This window comes from Thalia democratica, chromosome 2 (assembly GCF_965202585.1).
Source record: "Thalia democratica chromosome 2, ktThaDemo2.hap1.1, whole genome shotgun sequence".
Lineage (NCBI taxonomy): Eukaryota > Metazoa > Chordata > Thaliacea > Salpida > Salpidae > Thalia > Thalia democratica.
The window spans coordinates 85,322,070-85,347,860 of NC_139166.1; the positions used below are offsets into that span (position 1 = coordinate 85,322,070).

The 25,791-nt window shown below is 24.5% G+C and overlaps 1 protein-coding gene across 1 annotated transcript; it reads left to right on the top strand.

Annotated features, from left to right (window-relative positions):
- The first annotated feature begins 17,425 nt into the window (after window positions 1-17,425).
- LOC145829054 (alpha-(1,3)-fucosyltransferase fut-5-like) lies at window positions 17,426-25,743 on the top strand. Its single transcript, XM_082936791.1, has 8 exons — window positions 17,426-17,554; window positions 19,136-19,165; window positions 21,073-21,168; window positions 21,488-21,561; window positions 23,169-23,282; window positions 23,929-24,138; window positions 25,002-25,200; window positions 25,414-25,743. Exons 1-8 carry the CDS (start codon window positions 17,426-17,428, stop codon window positions 25,741-25,743), a joined length of 1,182 nt encoding a protein of 393 aa, XP_082792917.1.
- Window positions 25,744-25,791: the final 48 nt, after the last annotated feature.

Genomic DNA, 25,791 nt, shown 5'->3' on the forward strand with positions numbered 1-25,791 from the left:
TTAACATTTAAGTAAAAACATTATACTATTATATATAATAATATAACAGTCAAGCAACTTAAAAAGTTAAGGTTCGAAATTATATAAATGAAAACAAATAATTTTTTTAGTTAGTTTTAATATCTACTATTTAAACATTTAAGTTCAAGTCTAGGTTTTAAGTTAATTCTGTTAAACTTTGTATTTGTTTTCATATTTCAAAATAAAACATGATAATTTCTAAAATATTTTATTCTAAAAGAAATTTGTGTATATTTAAATGCTCTTTTATTGTAATAATTAAAATTTAGTTATTAAAGTATTAATACAACTTAAAAAGGCTAGTATAATTAAACAAAAAGTTATTAGCTAAAAAAGTTTTGAATTTTCTTTAAAATCATTGTTTTGTTATCTTGTCCTGGACAATGGCGTTAAAATGTATTTAAGTGGTGTACAACTCGATAACTAAAAGGTTCCTTCGTACTACAGGTCCTAGGACAAAATATTTTGAGCGCTTCTTTGAAACAATACAATATTAGCGTAAATTAGAGCTTTGAAAATATAATTTGTAAGTAAGTAAACATCGAGAACAGTTTTTATTTATGAAATACAATTTAGTTTTCATAAACTTAATTGCTAATAATTTTAACCACTGTAATTAAACACTATAACTTTGTTTGTAGTCTAAAACTTACTTATTTAAACTAATTATTAGTTTTCAAAGACTTGATTTTTAAACTATGAAAAATTAGTTATCAATTATTATAATTTTAAAGTTGCTTTGTTAATTATGTAAAGCTAGTTATCAGCTAATAGTGCTTTAAAATTTGCTTTGTTAACTATGTAAAATTAGTTAGAAGTTATTTAAATTTGTGAACTTGTTTTGTTAATTATGTGAAACAATAATTAAAACTAATTAAATTTAAAATATATTAACACTTAATGGAATTCTCATTTAGTTACATTTTTTGAAAATTAGTTTACTATTAGCTGTTACTTTAATATTACTGTATGTTGGTAACTTGGTTAAATTTGCAAACTTTCATAAGTATGTATTACTTCAAAACTACTTTTTTTCACTAAAAGTTCTTATTTTTAGTATTTTCTTTCAAAAGTTTTTTTTTTGTACATGTGAGATAGAAGGTAAGTTTTGTGTTTAAACAAGATTGGTTTAATCATAGGTTTCTCTATTCAATTAATTTTAGCTTAAAAAGTTTTTGTGCTTAGTTCCAGATTTATTTCAAAAAAGCTCATTAAAATGAAAATTGAGGTTAATTGTAATTGAAAGTTTATGAATAACGATTTTATATGTTAATTATTTGGTATTTACTATTTTTCGGACAAAGTTAAAAAAAATTTTTTATGTTTTAATAACACTTATTTATCTAATTTTTAGCTAATTAAAATAGAATAAAATAAAATAAATGATTAAAAAGTTTTCAGATAAAACACACTGAATTTCACTAAACAGAGTTTAAAGCTGCATAAATACTAATAACATATTTAAAGTTTTAAACTAAGTAACTTTGTTCGTAGTATTTAAATAAAAACGTATAATTATGTGAATATAAGGATTTGGATATAGAAATGAAATAAAACATTTTTTTAGATGAATTTAAACAGCTTGCTAAACTACTTTGATTGTTTTAGAACTGTTTTAGAATAAAGTTTATTACACTCTTAAACGTATAGTTGAAAAAAAAAATATGTTATTTAAAACAAAAGTATATAACTAAAATAATTTGCTTTAAGAAAACTGCATAAAAATATTACAAAAATCAATACTTTGTAGTTACACCATTAATTTAATTTTATACTTGGAAAATAGACTAAAATAAGTTGAAAAACTTTTTATAAGGATAAAAATCTAGAGCTACAATGTTTAAAATATAGTTTTTAAAGCTATATTTAATCAAAACAACTTCATACGATCGGTTCCAGAAATATAGTTAGTAAACTTTGAATCTAAGTGTGACATTTTGAATAACTTAAAGTTTTGTTTTACGAAAAAGGATTTTCTTAAATCTTAAGAAGTTGATTTTTAAAAATCCTTTATCGTAAAACATAACTTCTTTAAGAAAACTAAAGGTTTAGAAAAAGTTTAAAAAGTAAAATCAAACAAGCCTTTTTTTAACCTTATGTAACCTTTTTATTTGTGATATATTTTCTACTTCATTTCCCAATTTTAAAATTGAATTTAGTTATGATAAAAAAATTATGTTTCCGAAATATCTAAAGAAGTTTGAAATCTTTACATTTGCATTCAAATTTAAAACATTGAAGACAAAAACTCAAGTAACAAAATACACTATGTTCTTGTACAGTACTATATAAACTGAAGTAACAATTTGTTTTGTGAAAACAATAAAAAGACTTTTTTTTTTAACTTCTTTAACATGTTGACATCATATTACTGACATTAAAACATTTAAAATAAAAAAAGAACAGTCAAAAACAAAAGAAAATAGAATCAAGAACATAAAGAAAAATAACAATAACTTTTAAAGCTTTTCGTTAACACAGTAACAAAACACACTAAGTTGTTGTACAAAGTATTATAAATTAATGTAACAGTTTGTTTTGTGAAAGCAATAAAATTGTTGTTTAAAAAATCTTTCAAACTTTTTTAATTGTTGGCATAAGTGTGCTGAAATTAAAACGATGAAAGTTAAAATGAATGTAAAAAAAACGATAACTTTATAAACCTCTTTTTGTTATCTACCTTTGTAAAACTAGCACTTTATAATCATAAACAGTATATTTTTATTGAGTACATAATAATTTCAAAAATTTTTGAAATTTTATAATTGTGTTTTTCAAAACTAGCTGCCAATTTAAAATTGTTTAGTATAACTGTTATTAGTTGATAAAAAAGGTTAAGAGTCAGAAATGTTTTGATTGTGCCAAAATTTACATTTATTGTTTTCTATTACAAAACAAAGTGTTTTATTTAATGTATTAAATAATTTGAAAATTACCATTTAACTATATTATAAAGCTGTTAATTTCGATTTATGAATTAAAAAATTTAATTAATCTACGATAGTTATTAATTATGGTTCAACCTTGTTAAACTATCAACAGTACTTGTTTAAGTTTTGCTTTGCAAAATGACTTTTTTCCCTTCTGTGGTTTTTTAATTTTGAAGTTTGTAATTTAGATTTATTTAATTCTTCATCAAAAACTTTTTTATATGTAAATTTTCATTAAACAGCTTACAGTTTATCTTCATTAAGAAAAAAATACTTTTAGTTTATAAAATTTGTAAAACAAGCTTTAAAGTTTTTTATGATAATAATAATCTTAACAAAAAAAATAAAATGAGTTCAGTATGTAGTTTTAGTTCTCTCCAGTTATTTTTCCTTTTATCAGTAATATCAGTAAAATGTCTATGAGAAAAGGTTAAGTAGGCCATGTGAACAGTTTTTATATTTTTCTTTGCATTGTTAAACTAAGTCACATACGTACCATTAACTCATTAAGTAATTGTTTATATAAGCACATAATCTTAAGGATGTCGTAAAGTTTTAAAACTGTTTGTTATTATAAGCGTTTATCACAATGAAGTCTAACTAATGAGCTTTCTAAAAAGAGTTTTACTTTTTGTATGTGAATGCGATAGAACATTGTGTTTAGTACAACTACAAAAATTTTGAAATCTTAAACTTACGTTGAAACTCTTTATTAAATTTTGCAGCATTGAAATGTTTGTTGTGCATTCTTATTTATCATTATTTATAAACCTAATTTTTAAAGATTGTGTTAATTAAAGACTGTTAAAAAGACAGTCAAAAAACCGCCTTTAATTTTAATTTACTAAACAGGTCATAACTTTATCTTTCTGATCACTTTAATTTTGTCCTTTAATTTATTTATATAATAAACACAGTTCGACAATAAACATTTTTATTGAACTAGAAATAAATATTAAAGGAATGTTAAACGGTGCTGTTTGTAGTCAAAATAAATAACATTATTATGAACTGTGTTAAAACAGACTTGTGTTTGTCATACCGATTTTAAATATCTTGCAATTTAAATTATGCACTTTACTTACTGTCAAATTAGAGTAGTGTTTACTTGAAACACTTTCGATAATTTTAATAAGTTTATGTTTAGTAAAAAGCATTTTATTGTTTAAAACTACTTTGAAATTTTCTGTTTTTTCTTTTAAGATCAAAATGTATTTCTAGCGTAATTTAAATTTGATTAAGTTTACAAACGTTACTATTTTAATTACAATAGTTATTTTTTTTAGTATTAATTAAGTTAGTTTTTTAGATTTCAAGTATTTGCTTTTTCCACCGAAAATACCCCACTGTTAGGTATCAGCTAATATTTATCACAACTTCTAATAATGTTTAGCAAACTTTAGTGTGTTTTTATTAACTAAAGTTTACATAAAATTTTAAAACTTATACGATCATATCAAATAATTTAACCATTTGCTATTTAAGCAGGCTAGTTTTTCAATATAACAGCCACAAAATGAACAAGTCGTAGTAATAATTTAGTGTGAGTTAAATTAACAACATTTGAATTTTTTCATTTATCTTTATTTTATTGCAGTGTTTTGATTGTATTTTTAATTTAAAATCCTAGTCTGTTTTTTTTTTCATTCAATTTCTTAACTAAACAGATTAAATATATACAGTTTTATTTTTAACAACGCAAAACTTATTGCAACAGGAAACAGAAAAGTCTTAGTTTTAAGGTTTTTGTTTTGTTGAGAAAAACTAAATGTTTAAGTTTTTTTATAGTTTAGCTTTTTGCTTAGTTGTATAATTTTCTAAAATATTTAATTCAATTTAACTGTGAATATCAGCTCTTTTTAACACAATAACGAACTTTAATTAAATGTTTACTTGATGTCGTTTACTTTTACAATAAAAACTTATTTTATCAAAACACATGCATAGAAATGGAATAACATTTACGTCTTTAGAACACGACATTATATATATTACATTTGTTGGAAAACAAGTAAGGTATTACTTTTATGTCGTCGTTTACAGTTGGATTATAACAATTTATGAACTGTGTTTATGTGTTTATCGTTATAATATATAATAAAAGTAAAATCATTTTTTGCTGTAAAACGCTTAAATAGTTAGCTAGGTTCGTTTTATCAACTTGTATTCTCACATAGACGTATTTAAAGTTTGCTAAGTATTATTTAAAACTTTTTTAGTGAACTGATAAATTTTGAAAATAAAATAATTGACTTTTTTTAAACTAAAACGCTTAAATGGAATAATATTTAGAAACTTAATCTTTCGTCAATCATTTAATAGTATTTATTAATTTTTAAGCAAATAAAATCTTTTTTTTTATAATTTCAGTTTACTTTAAACAAAGCCAAAATCGAATACACTTATATGGCTCAATAAAATAATCTTTAAACAGAAAAATAAGCTATTACATTAGAGGCTTTTAGTTTAAGTTTTTGTTTAACAACTTAATAGTTTCTATTTGTACTAGAGTAGATATATACTTTTACGTTTGATTGTTTTATTAAGCTTTCAATGCGTTTTTCTTAAAAATTAAATCAACAGTGCAACTTATGAAAAAGTGTCAGATTTTCATGCCACCTTAACATAATTTATCAGTTTTTTGTTTAGTTTATATAGTAACTGAATGCAAAACAAGACTTATCTTAGTATCTACAAATAGAACAAAATACAAACGGTGTCTGTTCTTTATAAATTTCTTACTGATAAGGATTGCTAGATTCATTTAGTTTTTTTTGAGATTAAACAAACTAAAAGAATACTTTCGAGTAGCAAAATTCAACAATAAAAAAATTTGTCAGTTTAATTTATACGTTATTTTTAAATTACGACTTTAGATTTTCAATACTAGTATAAAAGTCAAAAAAGCACAAAGTCTCAACATAAACCCCACAAGTGGAACGAACACTTTAAGTGTTAGTATAATTTAACTTATTTTCAAAGTGTTTATAGCTAATCGTGCAAGCGTTGATGTTTGTTTAACTTGTTTTTGTTTCCCTGAAATTATTAAATGTACATGATTTTGTTTGAAACGTGAGGTGTGTTTAAACATTGGCAGTGAGAAAACGAACTTTCCTTTTGATAACAATCTTTTCCGTTGTAAGTTATTAATGATTGTAAAAGTAACGTTTCTTCCTTATTGCAAAGCTAATTTGCATTGTTTAGTTTAAAGAAAGTTATAAACAATTAAAAAATAGTTAAAAATAAAAACTGTATTCCATTTTTAAATTCTTTTAACTTTTCTTTTAACTTGTCCAATTGTGTTTTAGCATTTTGGATTTTAGTTAAAAATTATTCTTGCTTTTGTTACCATACACTTTTAAAGGTATCAAAAATTTATTCTAACTTTGTTTAATTTATTCTGGTTTTGTTTTACACTTTACCTGAACTTCAATACTGATTTAAGCATTAAAGTAATACTTAAATACGTTAACGTTATAACAAAGAATAAAATTTGCTGACGGTTTAAAAACACTTTGTTGTTAAGCATACTTAAAGTGTCAATTTCCGCAAACTATTAAAATCTCAATAACAAAAAGCCACTGACAATTTCATGTTAGGTAAATACTATGTAAAAAGAATAATTAATTTTTTAAATAATTCTCATATAATGCTAATAGTATCTTAGTCTATTTTTTTTCATAGCACTTACTTATGACGTTTTGAAACCTTGGTTCGAGTATTATAAATTCGCCCCGAATACTAATAGAAAACAATAAGTTAGTAAACATTCGACAAGTTGGCGTTTTATTTCTAGAATGTAACTAAATGTGAAACCTCAAAAGGTATGCGATTAACAAAGTAAATAAAAGGTACTGATTTTCGAAAAGCTTTATTGAACCATTTTAGGGCTTTTGTTTGCCCTGTATTGTACTAAATTCATTATTTTTTGCTGTAATATAGCACAGTTGTTAACAGAATCGTGAACTAAAGGTGTGTTTGTAATGAAATTGGGTTATATTTTGAAAATGAAATTACAGCATTAACTTTTATTAAATAAGTTGTTATATTTCATTTTTCATGTAGAAAATTGGCAAATTTGTGTAAATCTTAAGTTTAATTACTTTGTATCATTAAAAATTGTAATTCTAATAATAAAAATCTGTTGTAGAAAGTGTTTACTAAATTTAGCATCTCTACACAGTAGCGTGCATGGAAATAGCTTAATTATGCTCATAAATTATATATGAGTAGTCGAAAATAGTTTAAACAGTTAGTATTCAGCTTTTAGTTTTATTTTCAATTCTTAATTTGGTAGAATTTTTAGATTTTTCAAACTATTTGGTAACATTAATGAGAATTATACCACAGTAAGACTATTAAGAAAACAATAACTTAAAAAGTAATTTGTTTTTTTATGATTTATAATAAATAACCTAATATTTTTTTTCTTACTTATTTATTCTGAACGCAAATATTATTTAAAATTTAAGAACGACTCATTTAATGAACTCTTAGAAGCTTTTTAATATGTTTAACTACAAAAGACTAGTCATGCCCTATTAAAAGCTGCTTTTTTAGTTATAATAAGTTTTGAAAGTTTTAAAAATAAAATTATTAATGATCTGTTATAGCATATATTTAAATAAAGGTTGTTACACTTTATTAAATTCAATAAAAGATTATTTAATACCTCCCTTCGATATTTTTTGCTTCGTTTTAAACAACAGCAATTAAATAAAATAAATTAAGCGGCTAGATTTGATTTTTTATTTTGTGATTATTTTAATTTATTACTTGTTAAAATAAAATTTAGATTTTCCTTTTGTAAGCATTAAGGACTTGAATTTTTTGTTTAAAATGAGAAAAAAACCTACAACACACGCACAGGCATATTTTTCCATTATATCTCAAAGTACAAAAGACTTTGAAAAAAAACATGGTTCTAATAAATAATTCATATAAAACTTTGCTATTGGAAAATAAACGGTGCTGTTTGACTGCTTGTCACTATTTAACAAAAAAATAAACTGTTTGTTTTTAAAATTTTGTTTGTTTTTAAATATTTGTTTAAGATACTTTGTTTGGGTGTTAAATTTCTAACAGCAACGTTTTACAGCTGATGAAAAAAAAAATATTCTTTTAAAAAAAAAAAAAACATCAAGTTTAAGTAAAACTTGTTTTGTAACGTAGTTTTGTTTGGATGACAACAAGATTGTGTTTTAAAATAAACCGTTTCTATATATTTTGTAATTGATTTAAATTATCTTCAAAACTTTTAACTGTATAAAGACAGTTATCTAAACTAAAAGTTCCCTTAGTTATTTAAACTAGTTTTATGTTTAGTTCAGTTTAATTTAAAATTTGAAGCAACTACGTTTGAAATTAACTGCTGTATGAAACATATGTTTGCATCAGTATATTGAAAATATCTTAATATTAACAAGTGTTCAATGGCTTTTGAATATTTTACTAACAACAGTAAATTTTTAATCATGTTCAAGTTTTTGAACACTTGACCTATAAAGGGCTGAACAGTTACGCATAAGAAACAGATTATCATTAATTTTCAGTAAGACCATATCACAATTTTTTTGTAATAATTTTTCGACAAACTTATCTAGGCAGTAATAAATTTTTTTATTTAAACTATCCAGGAAATTTAAACAACCAAACAAACATCTAGTTTTTTTTTACAAGCGATCATAGCATTGCAAGCGTTGCATTGTTTAAAGTTTGTCACAGTTTTTCATTGTTTTAGTTTGATAGCTTGCCTTTTTTTCAACAGCAGGCGGAAGTAGGGCTCTTGTTCAAAACTTTTAAAGGTTTTTTGTTTCGGTGTGACTAGTTAGTTATTTTGAAGTAAATATTTATTAAGCTTATTAACTTTAATTTTATCTACTAGTATAAATTGTTTTTGTTTTTTTTTTTGCTTAGAATGAATGTTATTTTAAAATTCTGTTCTATTAAATAAATTTATTTGATTGGATAGTTGAATAAATTCAAAAAAACTCTGCTTTTTGTCGAATCTGACAGGAATTATTTTTATCACAAAGTTATATTTTAGTTTTACGAGTAGTTTATTGATTATTTTAAAACATTTTTTAAATCTGTTACAAAAAAGTTTAGCTTGGAATATTTTATTTCTGATTATTTAAAATACATTCTTAATTTAATTAAATAAATGCTTCGAAAGTAGAACTTTTTATATTGTTTATTTAATTTTTGTACTGGCAACGCACTCAGCTCGTAAATTGAGTAGAAATTTACTCTCTGCCAAGTTTAAAAGTGCAAATTCAACATTTAAACAAACAATAAATTTAAGAGTTAAATCCTGCTCCAAATGTCTATTTGAAATACAAACAGACCAAAAGACATGTTACTTTGTTGTTTTATAAAAGTTTGAGCTATTTTTTAAATGTTACTATTTACTAAATACAAAATTGTTAGATAAAGTTAAGTTAAATTATCATTTTATTTTTCATTTCTATTTAAATCTTAAGCTAAAAGTACAAAAGTTTTAATGTTTAGAGCTTACATTTTTTATCTTGTTCTTGAAATCTTTAAAAGGATTAGATAAAAATTTCTTAAACAAAAACATTTTAGAAAAAAAAATATTAGTCCAATGAAAAGTTAGCATAAAAATGTTTCTATTGTTTTTTAAACTATTAAGCTAAATGCTAAAATGATGTAACTAGCTATAGATGTTTTTGTAGTTCAGGTGTTTTTTCGAAATTACTAAAAGTAATCTTTAATAGAATAAGTTTATGAAAAGCGTTCAAAGAGCCTTTTTAGCAAAATTTAAATTAGGTGGTTATTAAGTTCAATTTATTCAACTTGTTTTTTGCTAGTTATATTAATGGTAAAAAAAATAAAAAAGTGAACTAAGTAAGACTAAAGTTTGTTTTAAAATGTTATAGCTGTTTAGCCTTTAGTTTAATTTCGTTCATCGTTCAAAATAATACAAATTAAAAAAACAAGTTGTAAAACACGTAATTTTTTGTGTTATAATGTATTTTAAATTATAAACTTTACTTTTGCAAAGTTAATTGTTTTGCTAGTAGTGTCTAAAGTGTCTAAAATCTTTAGCTATAGTGAGTAATCATAGAACATTTTAACAATCAATTAAATTTTAGTTATTAATAGTAACTATTGTGTAAACACAAGTAGATTTTTTCTCTTGAAATTCCGTTTAAAAACAATATTTAAGGTTGAGAAATTTTTGAGGACAAGAAAATCGAAATTTATAAAGCAAGTAGGTTTGTAAAACAGATTATTTTAGCTCAAAAGCTTTGTTCAACAAGAGATTGTCAATTGCCATAATTTCAATAGCTTTTTGTTTCAATAGCTATAATTTTGTGTTATTGTTTCAAAAGCTACTTTTCATTTGTAGTAAAACTTTTTTTTAAATATAGTAAATATTTTGAAGTAAGTTCAAAATAAGCTTAGAGTACAAACTTTTACGATGTAAAGAGTTAAGTTGAGATATAGTTAATATAAGTAAATTTTAGACATGTTGGAAAAGTCTAAATTATTGTAAATACTTACAAAAAACGGTTTCTTATTTTGTATTATGACCTTTGTACATTTTTTTTGTAACACAACCTGGTTTATTATCTTGGTTTATATTTTCTGTTTGTTTTAGTTTGACAGTACAGTGTCATCAGTGTTTTAAGTAACTCAGTACGTTCAAGTTAAACTTTAGCTAAAAAAATTTTAAAAGTGATAACTGCTAATTTTTCTGAAACAGAACACAGCAGCTTTTCACCGTGTCTATGACGTAACACTCTGCTTACGTAGCTGTTTTTTCGCGCGACTTTATTTCTTCAAATAAGCTTTTTTTTTCGACGGTGGTGCTGATTTTTAACATATTTTCAACCATAGAGTAACGAGTTATTTTTTTTGACCATATCTTTTATTTTTAGCTACTGAACAAAAACTTGGGATTTTTGGTTAAACTTGATATGTTCTATGATTATTTATACATCTTAATTGATTTTATTGAAATTCGTAATTTTTGTTAGTGTTTATAAACTTAGCAAGTTATATTAAGTTATTAGAATTACATTTAAATTGACTTTTTTCAACTAAAGTTTTATCAAAAGTTTTGAAGTTTACACATGAAAAATGAATAAAGCACTAATTTTTTTAATTTTTATAAACAAACGTCAAATGATCCTTATAATTATTTTTTTTATTGTGTTTGTCACTATTAAGCTTTTGTAAGCTTAAACTAATTTTATACTAAACAGTTTAATAAACACATCTTAGCTTTGCTGTTTTTTACTATATTTACTTTTCAATTTTAATTGTCAGAAACACATAGTTCGCTTAAAAGTTAAAGCTTTCTTTTCTTTTTAGCTTTAAAAAGATAATTTTAAAACAAACATTTTTTTAGTAGTTATTACTTGCGTTTTTATTATAACTGTATAAAATCGAGTTTGTTGTTGAATCAACTCAAGATTATTTTTTATTTACGACTTCCATTAGGAATTATTTTTTATGTAAATGAAAAAATGGTTGAGAAAACAACTTTTTTGTACTTAATAATAATGTTGTAAAGTGTAAACACATTAGGACTAGAGTTTTTTTTTGTGTTTAAAAGTTATTTGTTATGTTTTTGTTCAGAATACTTTAAACAGAGGCGCAAAAACATGCTTAGCTTTGAAACTGTATTTTTATTTTTTTATTTTGACCAAAAAGTCTAAAGTGCCGGCCGATCGGAAGTAATATGTCGTCATTTTATTATGCTCTTTTTTTTAACTTTAATACCCTAAATAAATTATCCTGAAATTAATCGTGTTTATAATATAATTTCATTTTGTTTGGTGTTATTCAGTGAACACTTTTTTGCTTTACTCTACATTGAAACTAATCGTTTAAACAAATAATTGATTATATTTCTGTTTTCCTAGTACAAATACTAAAAAATTAATTAAATTTATTTTTTACTGTTGCAAACTGTAAAACCAAGTAAGTCTGAAGACAATAACCAAAAACAAAAAACATACCAACAACTCTTTTAAGATTGTAATACTGAAACAGTGTTCGTTGATTTTGAAAGTTTTATTTTTTCTAGGTTGTAGATAGTCTGATGATTTAAAAAAGTTAGGTATAGTTGAAAATAGTTTCTAATTTCTATACTTACTTATTCTATAATCTTATACAACTATTACGGTTATGTGTTAAAACTGGCTTTACTTTTAAAGTTTTAACCTAAAAAATAAATATTTGTAAAACTGTTTAATATATTCTAAAAAAGTTAACTTACAGTCTAAACAAATAAACGTCGCTCTATGTAAACAAAGTCATACAAAACACATGTATAAGAATGTCAAACTTTGTTAGTAAATGTGTGTGACTTTCAAAGCTGGTGTAACTTTTCTTTATTTACAGCTGTTTAATTCAATTTCAACACATTTAGCTGAAATACTAACACGCTGTTTTCTGATATAAAGTTGGTAGAAAAAATATTATACAAAATGTTAAATTAACTGCTTTGTTTGATGAAGTTATTTTATAAAATAAATTTTTGCTTAAAGTTTAATTTTTTGCTGTATCTTTTTGTGTAAATAGACTTCAAGTGATAGTTAATTGAAAAGTTCTTCTAGACTAATAAGAGTTTGTTATGTTAATAAATAAAAATTAGTTCAGTTATAATATAAGCTTGCTAGTAAGATGAATTATAACTTATATGTTAATAATAAAAAAGACACAAATACTTACAAAATCACAATTCGTTGTAGAGCATGTCTCTTAAATTATAACATTTAAAACAGCTATTAAACCAAACTTGTTGTTTGTTGCTTTACACTCATTGTTAAAGATTGTTTATACTGCTGACTTGAAATTCTATTGTTGTACAAAAAATAACTGAAAAAAGTTATTGTTTTTTATAATTTATAAAAGTATATATGCTGATTCTAACTAAACGTTAATAATAACACTAAAAATATATAGACTAAATCTCAATATAGTTTTTGATAAGTTTTTTATTTCAGTGCTAGTTTTTCGCTATAAATTTTATACAATTATGCGTTCATTTTTTCTTACTTAATTTCCTTTATTATAGAATTTTCAGTTACATAAAACATTTTTTTCTTTCTACCTTTTAACAGATTAATTAATTTTCAAAATTAAAAATTAAATGTTTAAGTTTAAACAAAAGTTCTGTAACACATATTATAACGTTTTTCAAAAGCACATGCTTTTTACATAACAGTAAAGCAAACAGTGAATGTGTATACTACCAGTAATGCTAATAGTAAGTATTTGTCTAAATAGTTGACTACACAACACATCAGCTTTGATAAAACATTAGTTTTTGTTTCTAGTTTGTGTTGGTAATAAATAAGTTGTTAATGTTTAATAAGAAATCGATAAAACCTAAAAAATCAATGTTTTTCAACAAAAAACGAGTTTGATAGAATTAGTAAGGATTTATTGATTAAATTAACATTAGTTACAAGCAGTAACTTATATCAATAATAACCTCAAAGTTAGACCAAAAGGTTTAAATTTTATCTAATGCTTAGAAAAAATTCTACTGTTTATTTTACATAATCGCGTGTTTTACCGTTTATAACGACTGTTTGCTATTTTATATGTGTCAATATATTGTGTAATACAAAATTTACAGTGATGTAGATAAGCTTTGGTTTTTATGTACATAATATTAGGCTACAGTTGCTGTAGTTAATGATTAAAGAACTTTAATTATAAAAAATTCAGATACAAACATTTAACACCTTAAATACATTGTTTTTATTCAACCTTTAAATGTTCTAATTGAAAGAAAAGATGTAGATTAGTCGTAAAATTTATTAAGCTGGTAGATACAACGAAAAATATTTAATATAAATGTTATGAATTACCTTTGGTTTAGTATGTTTGTCTATGTTGAAAATATATTCATGGATTCTTTTGTAGTAATCAAATATAAACGTAGTAATGAAAACTCTTTTTAATCATGCTACAAAAAATTATTATTTTATGTTATTGAAACTAAAAGAAAATTTATTCAACTAAATCTTTTTTATTTTACATTCATTAAATTGTACATTCATATAAAAAACAAAAAAAGTTTATATAGGTTTAACCTTGTTAGTTTTTGTTTTTAGATTTTATTTAAGCATCCGCTAAAGTGTTTTTTATTTAAAAGCAGTTATTTGAAACTAAAAATCAGTTTATGTGCTTTCAATGTTAATTTTCTTTTTTTACTTTTAGATAAATAATAGACAACTAGGTTCTACAGATAGTTCTTTATACATTATTTTATTAAAATACTCTGAAAAAAATAGAGTTTTTACAGAAATTAATTGTTAAGTAGCTTTAATATTTTCAGACTTTAAAAAAAATACAAGAAATTTTTTAAAGAGTAGGACGGTTTGTAAAGCAAAACAGCTCTTAATTACTTCGTTTTGTTGATAATCTGTTGAAATTTAGTCATTTATAGTATTGAAATTAAATAAAAAAAGTATAAGATTTTATGCAGAAAAACAAACTTATTATTTAGTTTTTCTTTTCAAACAAAGTAAAAAACTGCGAAACACTGTTAATGACAAGTTTTTGATAAGTGTAGTTTGAATTTCCGTGAAAAGTTCCAAAGGTGAAAAATATCGTGAAAAGGTTATATAAAGAAGTGATACTCTCTTTTTTTTGTAGAACTATTACTTTTATCATACTTTTTCAAAAGCAATTTTAGTTTAAAAAGCTAGGTGACTGAACAACAGCTATTGTGATTTTTTAAATATATTATTGAACATTTTAGTTACTTAAATATTCAAGCTTAGAAAACGAAATGTGTTAAAAAAGCGTTAATTTAATCAACTTAAAATAATCACTATTTTTTATTAGAGTTTTTCCGTAAATTTTTCTAATTTAAAAATAGTTTAAAAAGGTTTGTTTTAATAAAAAAAAACTGATTTTGCAATTTTTTTATATACGTACAATTGGCAAATTTGTTAGTTGTAACAGCAAGGATTTTGTAAGTCGATGACTAAGCAAAATTTTTTTTATAAACTATACTTTTGCGTGCACTTTGTTTTGAAAGTCTCAAAAAATATTACAGAAAAAAGCTGATATTAAAAGTTTAAAGGAATTTTAAAACGTACTTAAAAAAAATTTGTTTGTTTTCATTTTATACAGTTTTCAATAGCACGTTTTAAAGTATACTTAAAGTTGAAAATTTATAAAGGTACACCCAAAGTTATAGTTAAAAAAAATGGTTAAGCATTACTTTTATGAGACATTTTCCGCGTTATATTTTTGTATAATTTGACTTAAAAATGAATTATTAATTATTTAAAAGTACACTAAAACTCATAATAAATGTTTGTTGTTTTAAAAATTGACCAAAAAATATTTAAGTTAAACCTTTCGTTACATCTTTTAGTAATAATAACTTTTGATATTTTTTGAGCAAGCGGTATAAACAAAAGGTTCTTTTACACAGTTGAACTTTAGCAAATCATAAATTAAGATTTTGTTGCTAAAAAAGTTTACCATTTTTAAAGTTAAGTATATGAAATATTTTCATTTATTTTAAGTTGTTTAACTTCTTTGTTTACATTAGGCAGATATAAATTGTATTCGTATAAGTGTGTATGAGAACAAACATTTATCAAATTACTTTTTTTTTTGATAAAAGAACAACTAGTAATTGCTACTCAAACAACTATGCAAGTGTTTTAGTTTTTTGTTGAACTTTTATAAAATATTTTTTTTGTTGAAAGTGTGAAAATAAAAAACATGAAAGTTTCCGACTAAATTTTAACATTTTTTAGTTGAATTTTGTCGTTTAGGCAATTATATTTTCACAGCTGAAAGAAAAAAAAATAACTAAAAAATAATTCTTAACCATTGTCAATTTAACGAACGGTATTGTTAGGTATATCAATGTTTTCGTAAATCATTTAACAATTGTATAAACAAAAAAATTTTAAAAACTTTTTAGAAAACCTTTTTGTTAAGTATCGACTTTTGGTGAGGTGTATAAAGCAACATTTATCACAATTTTTCTTATAAACTTTGTATTCAAACATATTTTAATCTATTAACAAATACTTCGTTTAAATTTTACTGCCTACTTCTTTTTTACTAGCTAGATTAACACTAATCTGTGTAAACGAAAATTGAAAGTTTTTTGTACAATTACAACTCAAACTAAATTCAGTTTGTTCATGTTTCTTAGTAGTTGTTTATTTTGTTTAAGTTTTATCTTAACTTTGTTTTAATATAACATTGATGTTATACATTATGTTTAGAATAACCTAGAATAACAAAATAAACAACATTTGTATAACTAAGAGAAATTTATGGGATATTTTAAACGGTGATCTGATAAAAGATTAAGAGGAACTTTTAATAACAGTTTTCTTGCAAATTTGCTACGTTCTTCAATGTTTTGATTCAACCATTTATTTACTGCATTACAAAATTCAACTTCTGAACCGATTTGTTTACTAGAACTTGCAAGTATATAGGGGAGCACGGAGGAACGTTTAAAACAAGGTGGTATGGCCATAATAGTGATATGAAAGTTTACAAGGAAAACGGAACCGAACTGTCCAAATATGTTTGGAAGATAAAACACATAATACTGATTACAACATTAAATGGAAAACTTTACACCACATCGGGCAAATTAGGAATCCGCAGAGAATCTGGATGAACTGCACCTATTAAGAGATGGAAGTAGCGAACGCTGACAGGAGAACTTCTTTAAATAAAAGGAACGAATTAATATGTTCATATTTTATAAAGCTTTGTTTTAAAACCTAAGAAAATTTTTGATAAGTGCATCACTATTTTAATTTGTACAAGCAAATATTTAAACCAATTTCAAATTTTCAAATGCATAGCGCCATTAGATTTTATAAACATATCTTGAAGTTACGTCACAATTAAACTTTTTTTAGCAAGTAATTTCACCTAATGCTTTAAGCATTTAGTTGAAGAGTTGATTTCTTATCTAGATGTTCACAAATTTTACAAGACTGCTAAATGTTAGTATACTTATTTATTTGTTTGAGTTTCAAGATTATAATATTATTAAGAAGCTTACGTTTTTCAAAGCTTAAGATAAAATAACCTAATAACATTGTGATTTTCCTATACTAATAACTTTAAACTATAGGTTTTATTAAGATTTTTATTTAGCTTTTTGTTTATTTTTTTATTTAAAGTTTCGCTAAGCAATTGCATATTATTGTAGAAAATTTTACAGATTTTAATAAACTGATGATCTCGTTTGACTAGGTCCAAGCGAGTGAAACATTGTTTTGGCAATAAAATTTTGAATTGACAATAATTGTATAACTAACTTTTATAGAAATTTTTTTTGTAAGGACTAACATGTAAAATTTAAAATAACAAACTGTACTTAAAAAGCTTTAAATGTGCTAAGTTATTCAAAATACATTGGAAAAGATTTACAACTGTATAAAAATTTCTAGTAATGTTAATGATTTTTTTTCTAGACTAAATAAATCTTAATGAAAGGCATCCGCAAGTTCAGACCTTTCTTCATCCTTGGAATAGCGACAACTTTCGTGATACTGCTGCTGCAAACGAACCTCGACTACAAAAAGCCTTTCAATCTCTTAAAACAACGCTACTATTACGTGAGTCAAATTTATTTTATTTATCATGTTTTGATTGACTTTTTTGTTGCTGAAATTGTACCATATTTTGACTGACTTTTTTGTTACTGAAATTTGTACCATATTTTGACTGACTTTTTTGTTACTGAAATTTATATCATATTTTGACTTACTTTTTTGTTACTGAAATTTGTATTATATACTTGATGCGTTTCGTAATCGTGAGGCACTTGCCGAAAACTTTACAGAATGATTTTTCGACTTCTTTGATCCACCCAACATCAACCACCAAGTCTCAAAACAGAGTGGCTGAGAGCAAAAGTGAAAAGATTTCCGCGTCCAAGCTGGTAAAAGTAGAGATTAATTGTAAAAAAATCAAATTAACGACTAATTCAGTTACTAACACGCGTAAATTAATAACTACTAATATTGTTACTAGTTTGTTTCTTATTTCACAGTCAGTAGTTTAATTAATCTTTAAAATAATTTTCACTAAGCATGACTTCATTTAACGTGTTTTATACGAAGCTTTGTGTTTTAAACAATACTGATAAAAAACATGTTATTTGACAATAATACAGATAACACTGTTTTTGCTTCTATAGCCAAATCAAACTATTAAAATCAGTTAAATGATTAATAATTTAATTTTACTAATGATTTTTAATGTTATGGGCTTAGTTTTTTAAAGATAAACTTAATTTTAAACATCTTTTCTATTCTTTATAACTATTTTAAATATGGTTAAATTTAAAAAATAATACTAGTTTTACTTAGATAAAACAAATGCTTAGTTTGTAATAGAGTTTTATAGCATGATTGATTTTACTGCATTTTGTATTCAAAGTCTTAATTGACTTTTTCAATGACTTTTAAATAACAAATTTTTTTTTTGATTTTTAGGTATTTTATACTTCAATATTTGTTCTTTGACAAACATTGTAAAAAAAAGAAAGATAAATAGTCATGAACATTAAAAACTGTTGATTCTTATATAAAAACTATTTTTATAGAATAATACAGTAGCTATTCATTACAAACCTGTTCATCATTCATTATTACATTTTCTTTAATTTAGCATGGATATTGTTTTAATCAAAAACAATTATGAATTGTTTTTCATATTTTTAAGACATTCAATCAGACAATAAGAAATTGACAAAAGTTTAGCAGTGAAGATTTTTTGTTATAATGTAACGATTTTTAAATATTTCTTGAATATTTTATGAAATTTGCTGTTCAGAGCGTATACCTTGAAAAATTTAAATAACTAAGTTAAATTAATAAATAAAACACGTGATAATCTCAATGGTGTGCAAAATTATAAACATCAAATGCTGTATACTTGGTAGTGAAACTTTTATGTAGTTCAGTCGAAGTATAAAGAATTAATTTTGAAAATTTAGAGTTTTCAGTATAATATTTGTTTTTTTTGCTAAAATATATCTAAAAATTATACCTAAGTTTGAACATTAACCCTAAATTTTTTTTTATTTACCTTTAAACTTTATAATATTTTTAAAATGAATTAAAAATAATTAATAATCTTCAAAAGTATCATGCTAATTTTCTTAAATAAAATAAGTAATATCTTTTTAACAGGGGGACTCTTACGTTTATGGAAATAAAACTGTTAGTTGTTTAATATATAATTTTAATAAAGGTTAAAAAAAAAACATTTTTTTTTATTAGAAAAAAGTAAACCTTTTAGAGGGGTAAAAATATCTTGACTTTATTGAATTTAATCTTTAAATTCATTATTAATATTTCTACTTTTGCATTTTTTAACGTTTAAGTACTTTTTTATAGTTTAGAAAGTAATAGTTTACATAGAACAAAGTTTTATGACTAATGATAGATTAAACTAGGGGTGGGCAACATTTTTCAATCAACGGGCCGGATCCGGAAAATTTAGTCTTTTGCGGGCCGGAGCATTTAGAATTAGTGATTTTCCGAATCCAGCCGAATAATGACTTATTAGATTTGAATCCGACTTGAAACTAATTTTAAGTTGAGATACGGATCCGGCCGGAATCTAATTTTATGGATACAGTTGATCACTTTTTTAAATCCTTATAATTTAAAAAGCTTTCTCAAGTCTGATAACTTAAGATGCAGATTGAGACATGTCATATGTTTAAATAATGTCTATAAATAGAATTAACATTGTAATTGACTAAGGTACGTATGTAAAATATCGTACTTAAAAAAACACTTTGCAAAGGGTAATTTTACAAAAAGATATTCCAACTAAGTTAGAACAACAAAAAAATATTAGGACAAAATGGTGTATTTGTTAGTACAAACTAATTAATAAGGTAATTTTTTAGCATGTTTTTGAAGTCAAATTCTTACATTTTGTTTTGTAAAAATATGATACAAACTTAAAAAAAACTTGTAATATTGACCTATTGCGGGCCTGTCACTTCGCTCGCGGTCCAGTCATTTTCATTTGTGGGCCGGATCCCATTGAAATTTAAAAAACCGTCGATGGCAGGTCATTTTCACTCTGCGGACCGGATCTGGCCCGCGGGCCGTAGCTGCCCACCCCTAGGTTAAACGAATACCTGTTTATTATTCAGTTTTTATTAAAATAAAACAACTATGTGTAATATACTTAATAAATTTATGTTATAAAGTATAATAAATCTTAGTTTGGTTAAGTTTATTATTATTAATTGATTAGTGACTTTATAGTTGTAAAGTTAGCTGTTTTTCTGTTGCTAAGAAATCTCCTTTAAAACTTAGAATAAGTGCTGTAGTTTTTTTTACTTAAAAGAATAATTTATTTAAAAATTTATTTAGTAGAATCTAAAAAATATTAGTATAATTGTAATAAGCACAAGTTTGTTTTAAGCTTAAACTACCAAGTTAAAAAGAATCATTTTTTAGACTGTTTTGTTACAAATTTTAATAACTTTAGTTGGAACTACTGTCTTTAGAAAAAATTCTTACGTAAATTTATTAGAAAATAAAAGTATGAATTAATCACTACTATGTAAAGTATTGTTAAACTTGAATTTTAATCTTTTGTGCATCTAAAAATAAGTTGTCATTTTTGTTTTTACTTTTGATTTGAATGACTGGTTTTATACTAAGATAACAATAAACACCGTGTATAAATTAGAATACTGACATTTAAAACTGTAACGAGGAAAAATAAGCAATATGATATTTTTTCAAAATAAAAGTTAATATTATTTGTGTTTATAAAGGGTTTGATATAGATTAAAAGCTTATTTTGTTTAGTTGTAAGCTTTTGACACTTTTTCAAAATGTTAAAAGTTAGTGTTTGAACTTAGTTTTCTCTTTTTTTGCAAATATAGTTTTGAAAATTGTTATGATAATTTTCTGAAATTAAATAAAAAATATTTGTTTTTAGCCACAGGATAATTGGTTTAATTTTACTTGCTTTATGAAATTATTTTACTTTTGTTTAGATCACAAATATTATTTCGTGAGTCTTCTAACCAAAATGAAAAGTACCAATAAAAATCTTCAAATCATGTATTCTTTTTTTTAAGAATATAATTTTACAGATAATACTTTACTGGTATCAGCCTTGGGGAAGTCCGAGAAACACGAAATTGGGACCGGAATGTGGAGGTTGCGTGGTAACCGATAAAAGATATAAGGTTAGAGGATTTTTTATTTTAACTAGAATTAAATTGTTAAAAATGGACGTTGTATTAAGTAAATAACTTATGTTTAGTTTTTATTAAACTAACAAACTTTATGGCTTTGCTCTTACAACGTATTTAGTTACAGTCAAGTGAAATAAGCTTCTTATTTTTGTTTAACTTTTTTGTTTGGACTTACTAACTCAAATACGAAAATAGATTTGAATGTAATGTATTTTTTTTTTATGATTAAATTTGTTTTACTTACTTTAAATTCTTAGTATTCGAAAAAGTTTTAAATTAGTTATTTTTTACTAATTTGACTATTTTTTAGGTAAATGATCCAGCAACCAAAGCTGTTTTGTTTCATTATCAAGAACTGACAACTCGAGACCTACCTGAAAAAAGGTAATTTTAATTCAATTTATTAGCGTAACCTAATAGAGTACATAAAAATATAAAGTTTAAGTTATCTGTGACCGTTTGTAATAAACTAGATTGTAGTGTGTTAAAGTCATTAGATTTTCTATAAGATAACATTATACATTTTGAAAATAAGTTTCATTGTATGTAAAACTTAAATTTTGTAGCACGTAACACTTATATTAAATTTGTAAGCTTTTGACTAATAAATCCGTAAAAATATTGTAACTTTATAGAGAGCGTTTAAGAATCTAAAAAAATAATTTTGTCAACACGACCTAAGCTTTAAAAGTTTTTTTTTTTACTAAATAAAGCGTTTTTTTTATTACAGCTAAATTTAATTCCACCTATATTGTAGCTCGAAACAAATAATGTTTTTATTAGCTTGACTCTAATACGTATACCACAATTAATATAGATTGCAGTCAAATTGGATTTAGCTGTTCTTAAAAAAAGCTTATTGGATTATACTGTCACAGTTTTTTGTTTCAAAAGTAAAGCCAAAAATTTTTATTCTGTTTGTGTGTTGTCAAATCAGATTAGTATTGATTTTAGGGCAAAAAGTGCAGTGCAAAAATTGTTTGCAATACAGTTGTTTTCCATTGTAAAAAAAATATAAACTATAAATGGAAAGACTAATGTCAATGTATTTCAAATTTTTGAAATGAGTAAAACTTATTGTAATTACGAAGCTAGCTCTTCAAAAGCAACTTACTAATTTAAAAACAAACTTAAGTACTTTATTTAGAATGTAAAAAATTAGTAGTTCTGGTTATAAGACTAGTGGATCTAAATACAAGTGCCGTGTTTAACTATTTTATTAAAGTTGTTGATTAAATTTTTCTTTAATGATAAAACTTGCTTAATAAGCCCGCAATTGTGAGCAACTGTGAAAGTTATTTTAGATTTTTTAGGTTTAATGGTCAGAAAAACTTTATTTGGTTTAAACAAATTTAAACTCAAATTAAACGATAAATGAACCAAGCTAAAGTTTTGAAATTACAAATAGTTTTTTATATATCTAAAAAGTTTGGTTTTTGTAATAAAAACTAAACAAGACAAACACAAAATTCTAGATGCTCTATTTATGTTTAAATACATGATGCAACATTGTTGATTTTTCTCTAAATCATAAAAGTTTTATTAATTTTCGCAAAGTTAACATTTATTATAAAAAAACTAAAAAAAGGCAAAATGCTAAGTGTTTTTGATATAAGTAAATACATGCTTGGAAATTCCTGTAAGTTCTCAAAATCACCAAACATTTTAATTGAGCTATCCTTATGCAAGCTTCTATTTATATCTTGCAAAAATTTGCTGACACCAAAATCAACATCATCAATAATAATAAAAAAAAAACAAAGTTTTAGTCGTTCCTAATATAAATAAATATTTCCTTCAAAAAAGTTTACACTCGGTCAAAATCTCAATTTGTTTTTAGATAATTTTCTATAGCAATTTTCTTTTTGTTTTTTTACTATTTTATTAATATTTGATAAGGTTGGATTTTTTCCCACTGAAACCAGGTAAAAGGTAGAAAAGTTAATTCGCACTTTTATCATTGTTTAATAAAGTTTTCCAAAAATTTGCAGGCGGCAAGATCAATATTATGGATTTCTCTCAATGGAAAGCCCCTCGTTTTTAAAAAGAGAAAAGGGAAGTTTTAAAAGTTACGACAACTACTTTAACTTGACAATGACGACAAGGTTCGTGTTAAAGTGTTTTTATTAACAGTATCAGTTAAACCTTAATACATATAAACTTGAGTATCTCGTTATAAAAGGATTGTTCTAACGTTTTTTTTTAGCACTTAAGGTTGATTTAAATTTTAATATCTTAATATAACTGATTTTTCTAAACGATAAAGAAAGCAAAAATTTTTGCGAAAACGTCAAAACGTACACCGAATAATCTTTCTTTATAACTCTCTTGAGTTGAACAATCAATACATTATTTATAATCAAAATCTTTTTAACTATTGTTTTCATGTATATTTTATTGCCTTTATAGGGTATTGTTGAAATTATGTATTGTTTTTTGTTTTTTTGCATGATAATTAAAACTCTGACGGTTCAATTTTCGACAAGTTTCACACTAATAGTAGTAATTTATTGTCTTTTGTTTTAGTTATTTAAATCTACATCACATTTCATTCATTGGAATTTACACTAGTTTTAGATATGTGTGGCCTAATATTTTTTTTAAAGAATTAGAATAGTCAGAGTTTGAGTTGTCATGTAGCCGCTTTAAAAAAAGTTATACTTTTTAAAAAATTGTTTATATAAATATATAATTTAGTATATATCTAAATAACATTCAAAGTTTTATTTTAAGTTCAAGTATTGTTCTCAGAAGGGACGGTGATACGTTTTTCCCTTACAATACTATGTACGCCATTGCAATGCAAGTAAAACAGAAAGACACAAGTGTTGAAGAACTGATGAAAAATAAGAAAAATTTAGCCACATGGTTCGCAACCAACTGCGGATACACTGAAGGTGCTAAGAAGAGGTTTAATCTCGTGCAAGAACTGGTTGATATGGGACTAGATGTGGATCGTAGGTTAGTCTAAAAACAATAGTTTGGATGCTAAAATTGTATAAAAACTGTAATAGTAGTACTTATTGAATTAATTCCCAGTTTGTTCAAAATATTATATACTCCCACTATAAAAATTTGCTTTAAGGACTTTACTTAAAAGTACTTTTTAGGTATGACTTTTCAACTTAAAAACTTTTTAAAGTAAAAAAAAAATCTCTAAATCATTTACACAGCGTTAACTGAAAGGAATTAGGACAGATTTAAAGAGTTCACTTTTGTAAAGGTTTTTTGCTGTGATGAGTATTTTTTGCGGATAATACTATCAACTATTCGCCAATTAAAATATTATGCGCAGGCTGTCTTTACAGAAATGTGATGCAGAACAGTTAAAAAGGTTAAGTGACCTAAGAATAAGGGGTAGATTAGGTACTACGCGTTGTTTACAGTGTGGTCGAAAGTTAAATTAAGTAGTGATAGTAATGAGCCATAAAGTTCAACGCTAAAAACTTAGGTGAAAATCGTAATAAAGAAGTCACTAAAGATAAGTTGAGAAGTTAAATAGTGGAGTATGAAAAAATAAAACTAAAGTTTAAATTAAAGTATCATATGTTGGTTTACTTTCTAAAGACAACTGGGTAGAAAAGTTTAATAAATGTAGGAACCTTTACTAAAAAGTAAAAAGTTTAGGTCATAAATATATCGAGTAAAAGTAGTTAAGAACTAGAAAATTCAGGGTTAGGAACATCTGTTATAATTGTCTATAATTGATGATCTTGACAAATATCCTAGGTAAAGAATACTTAAGTAAATCTCTGAAACATTTGATAACTATGTTTATTAAGAGATTAAATCAGTATACTGTAATTAAATAAACAAATTTTAAGGGGATCATGTTTTCCTGAAGCCCCTATTGTGAGCCCACGTCAAGAATACATGGGGAAAGTAATGCTGGATTTTATATCAAATTACAAATTTTACCTGGCATTTGAAAACACTCACATGTGCAAGGATTACATCACTGAAAAACTGCACAAAAACTGCTTCTTAAGTGGGACTGTACCTATCATCTATGGTGCACGTAAGGTAGTTTTGTTGTTTATAAATGTTTGATAGGTTAGTTTTTTTTTCTAGCAAGCTGTTTACATATATTTCTAAACAGCTTTAATGCACATAATACTATGATAAATTTTTAAAAAATATGAAATTTTTTTAACAGTAAACTTGCAGTTCTAAGTATAAATAAAGTTAATAACTAAGCATAGAATTCTTTTGTCTTAAATAAGTAAAATTATTCAGCAAGACTACGAAGCAGTGATTCCGAAAAAAAGCGCCATATTCGTCGACGATTATGCCGACCTGGGACAATTGATCTCCCACATCAGGTACCTGGACAAAAACGACACCGCCTACATGGAATACTTGGAGTGGAGACTGGACGACCCGAAGAAGTTTTACGGGTACAACATGGCGACGGGGGAGTGCGAACTTTGCTTGAAGTTGACAAAGTTGTCAGGTGGGGAGGGGAAGAAGTTTGCGAACGGAAGGAGGGAACTGCCGACGAGTAAGATTGTCAAGTCGCTTGATGAATGGGTTTACAATGAAGAAGATGAAGAGTGTCTTCTGTGATCTTGTTGAGAAGTTGATAACAATCTTAACTGTTTAAAGTTGAATGTT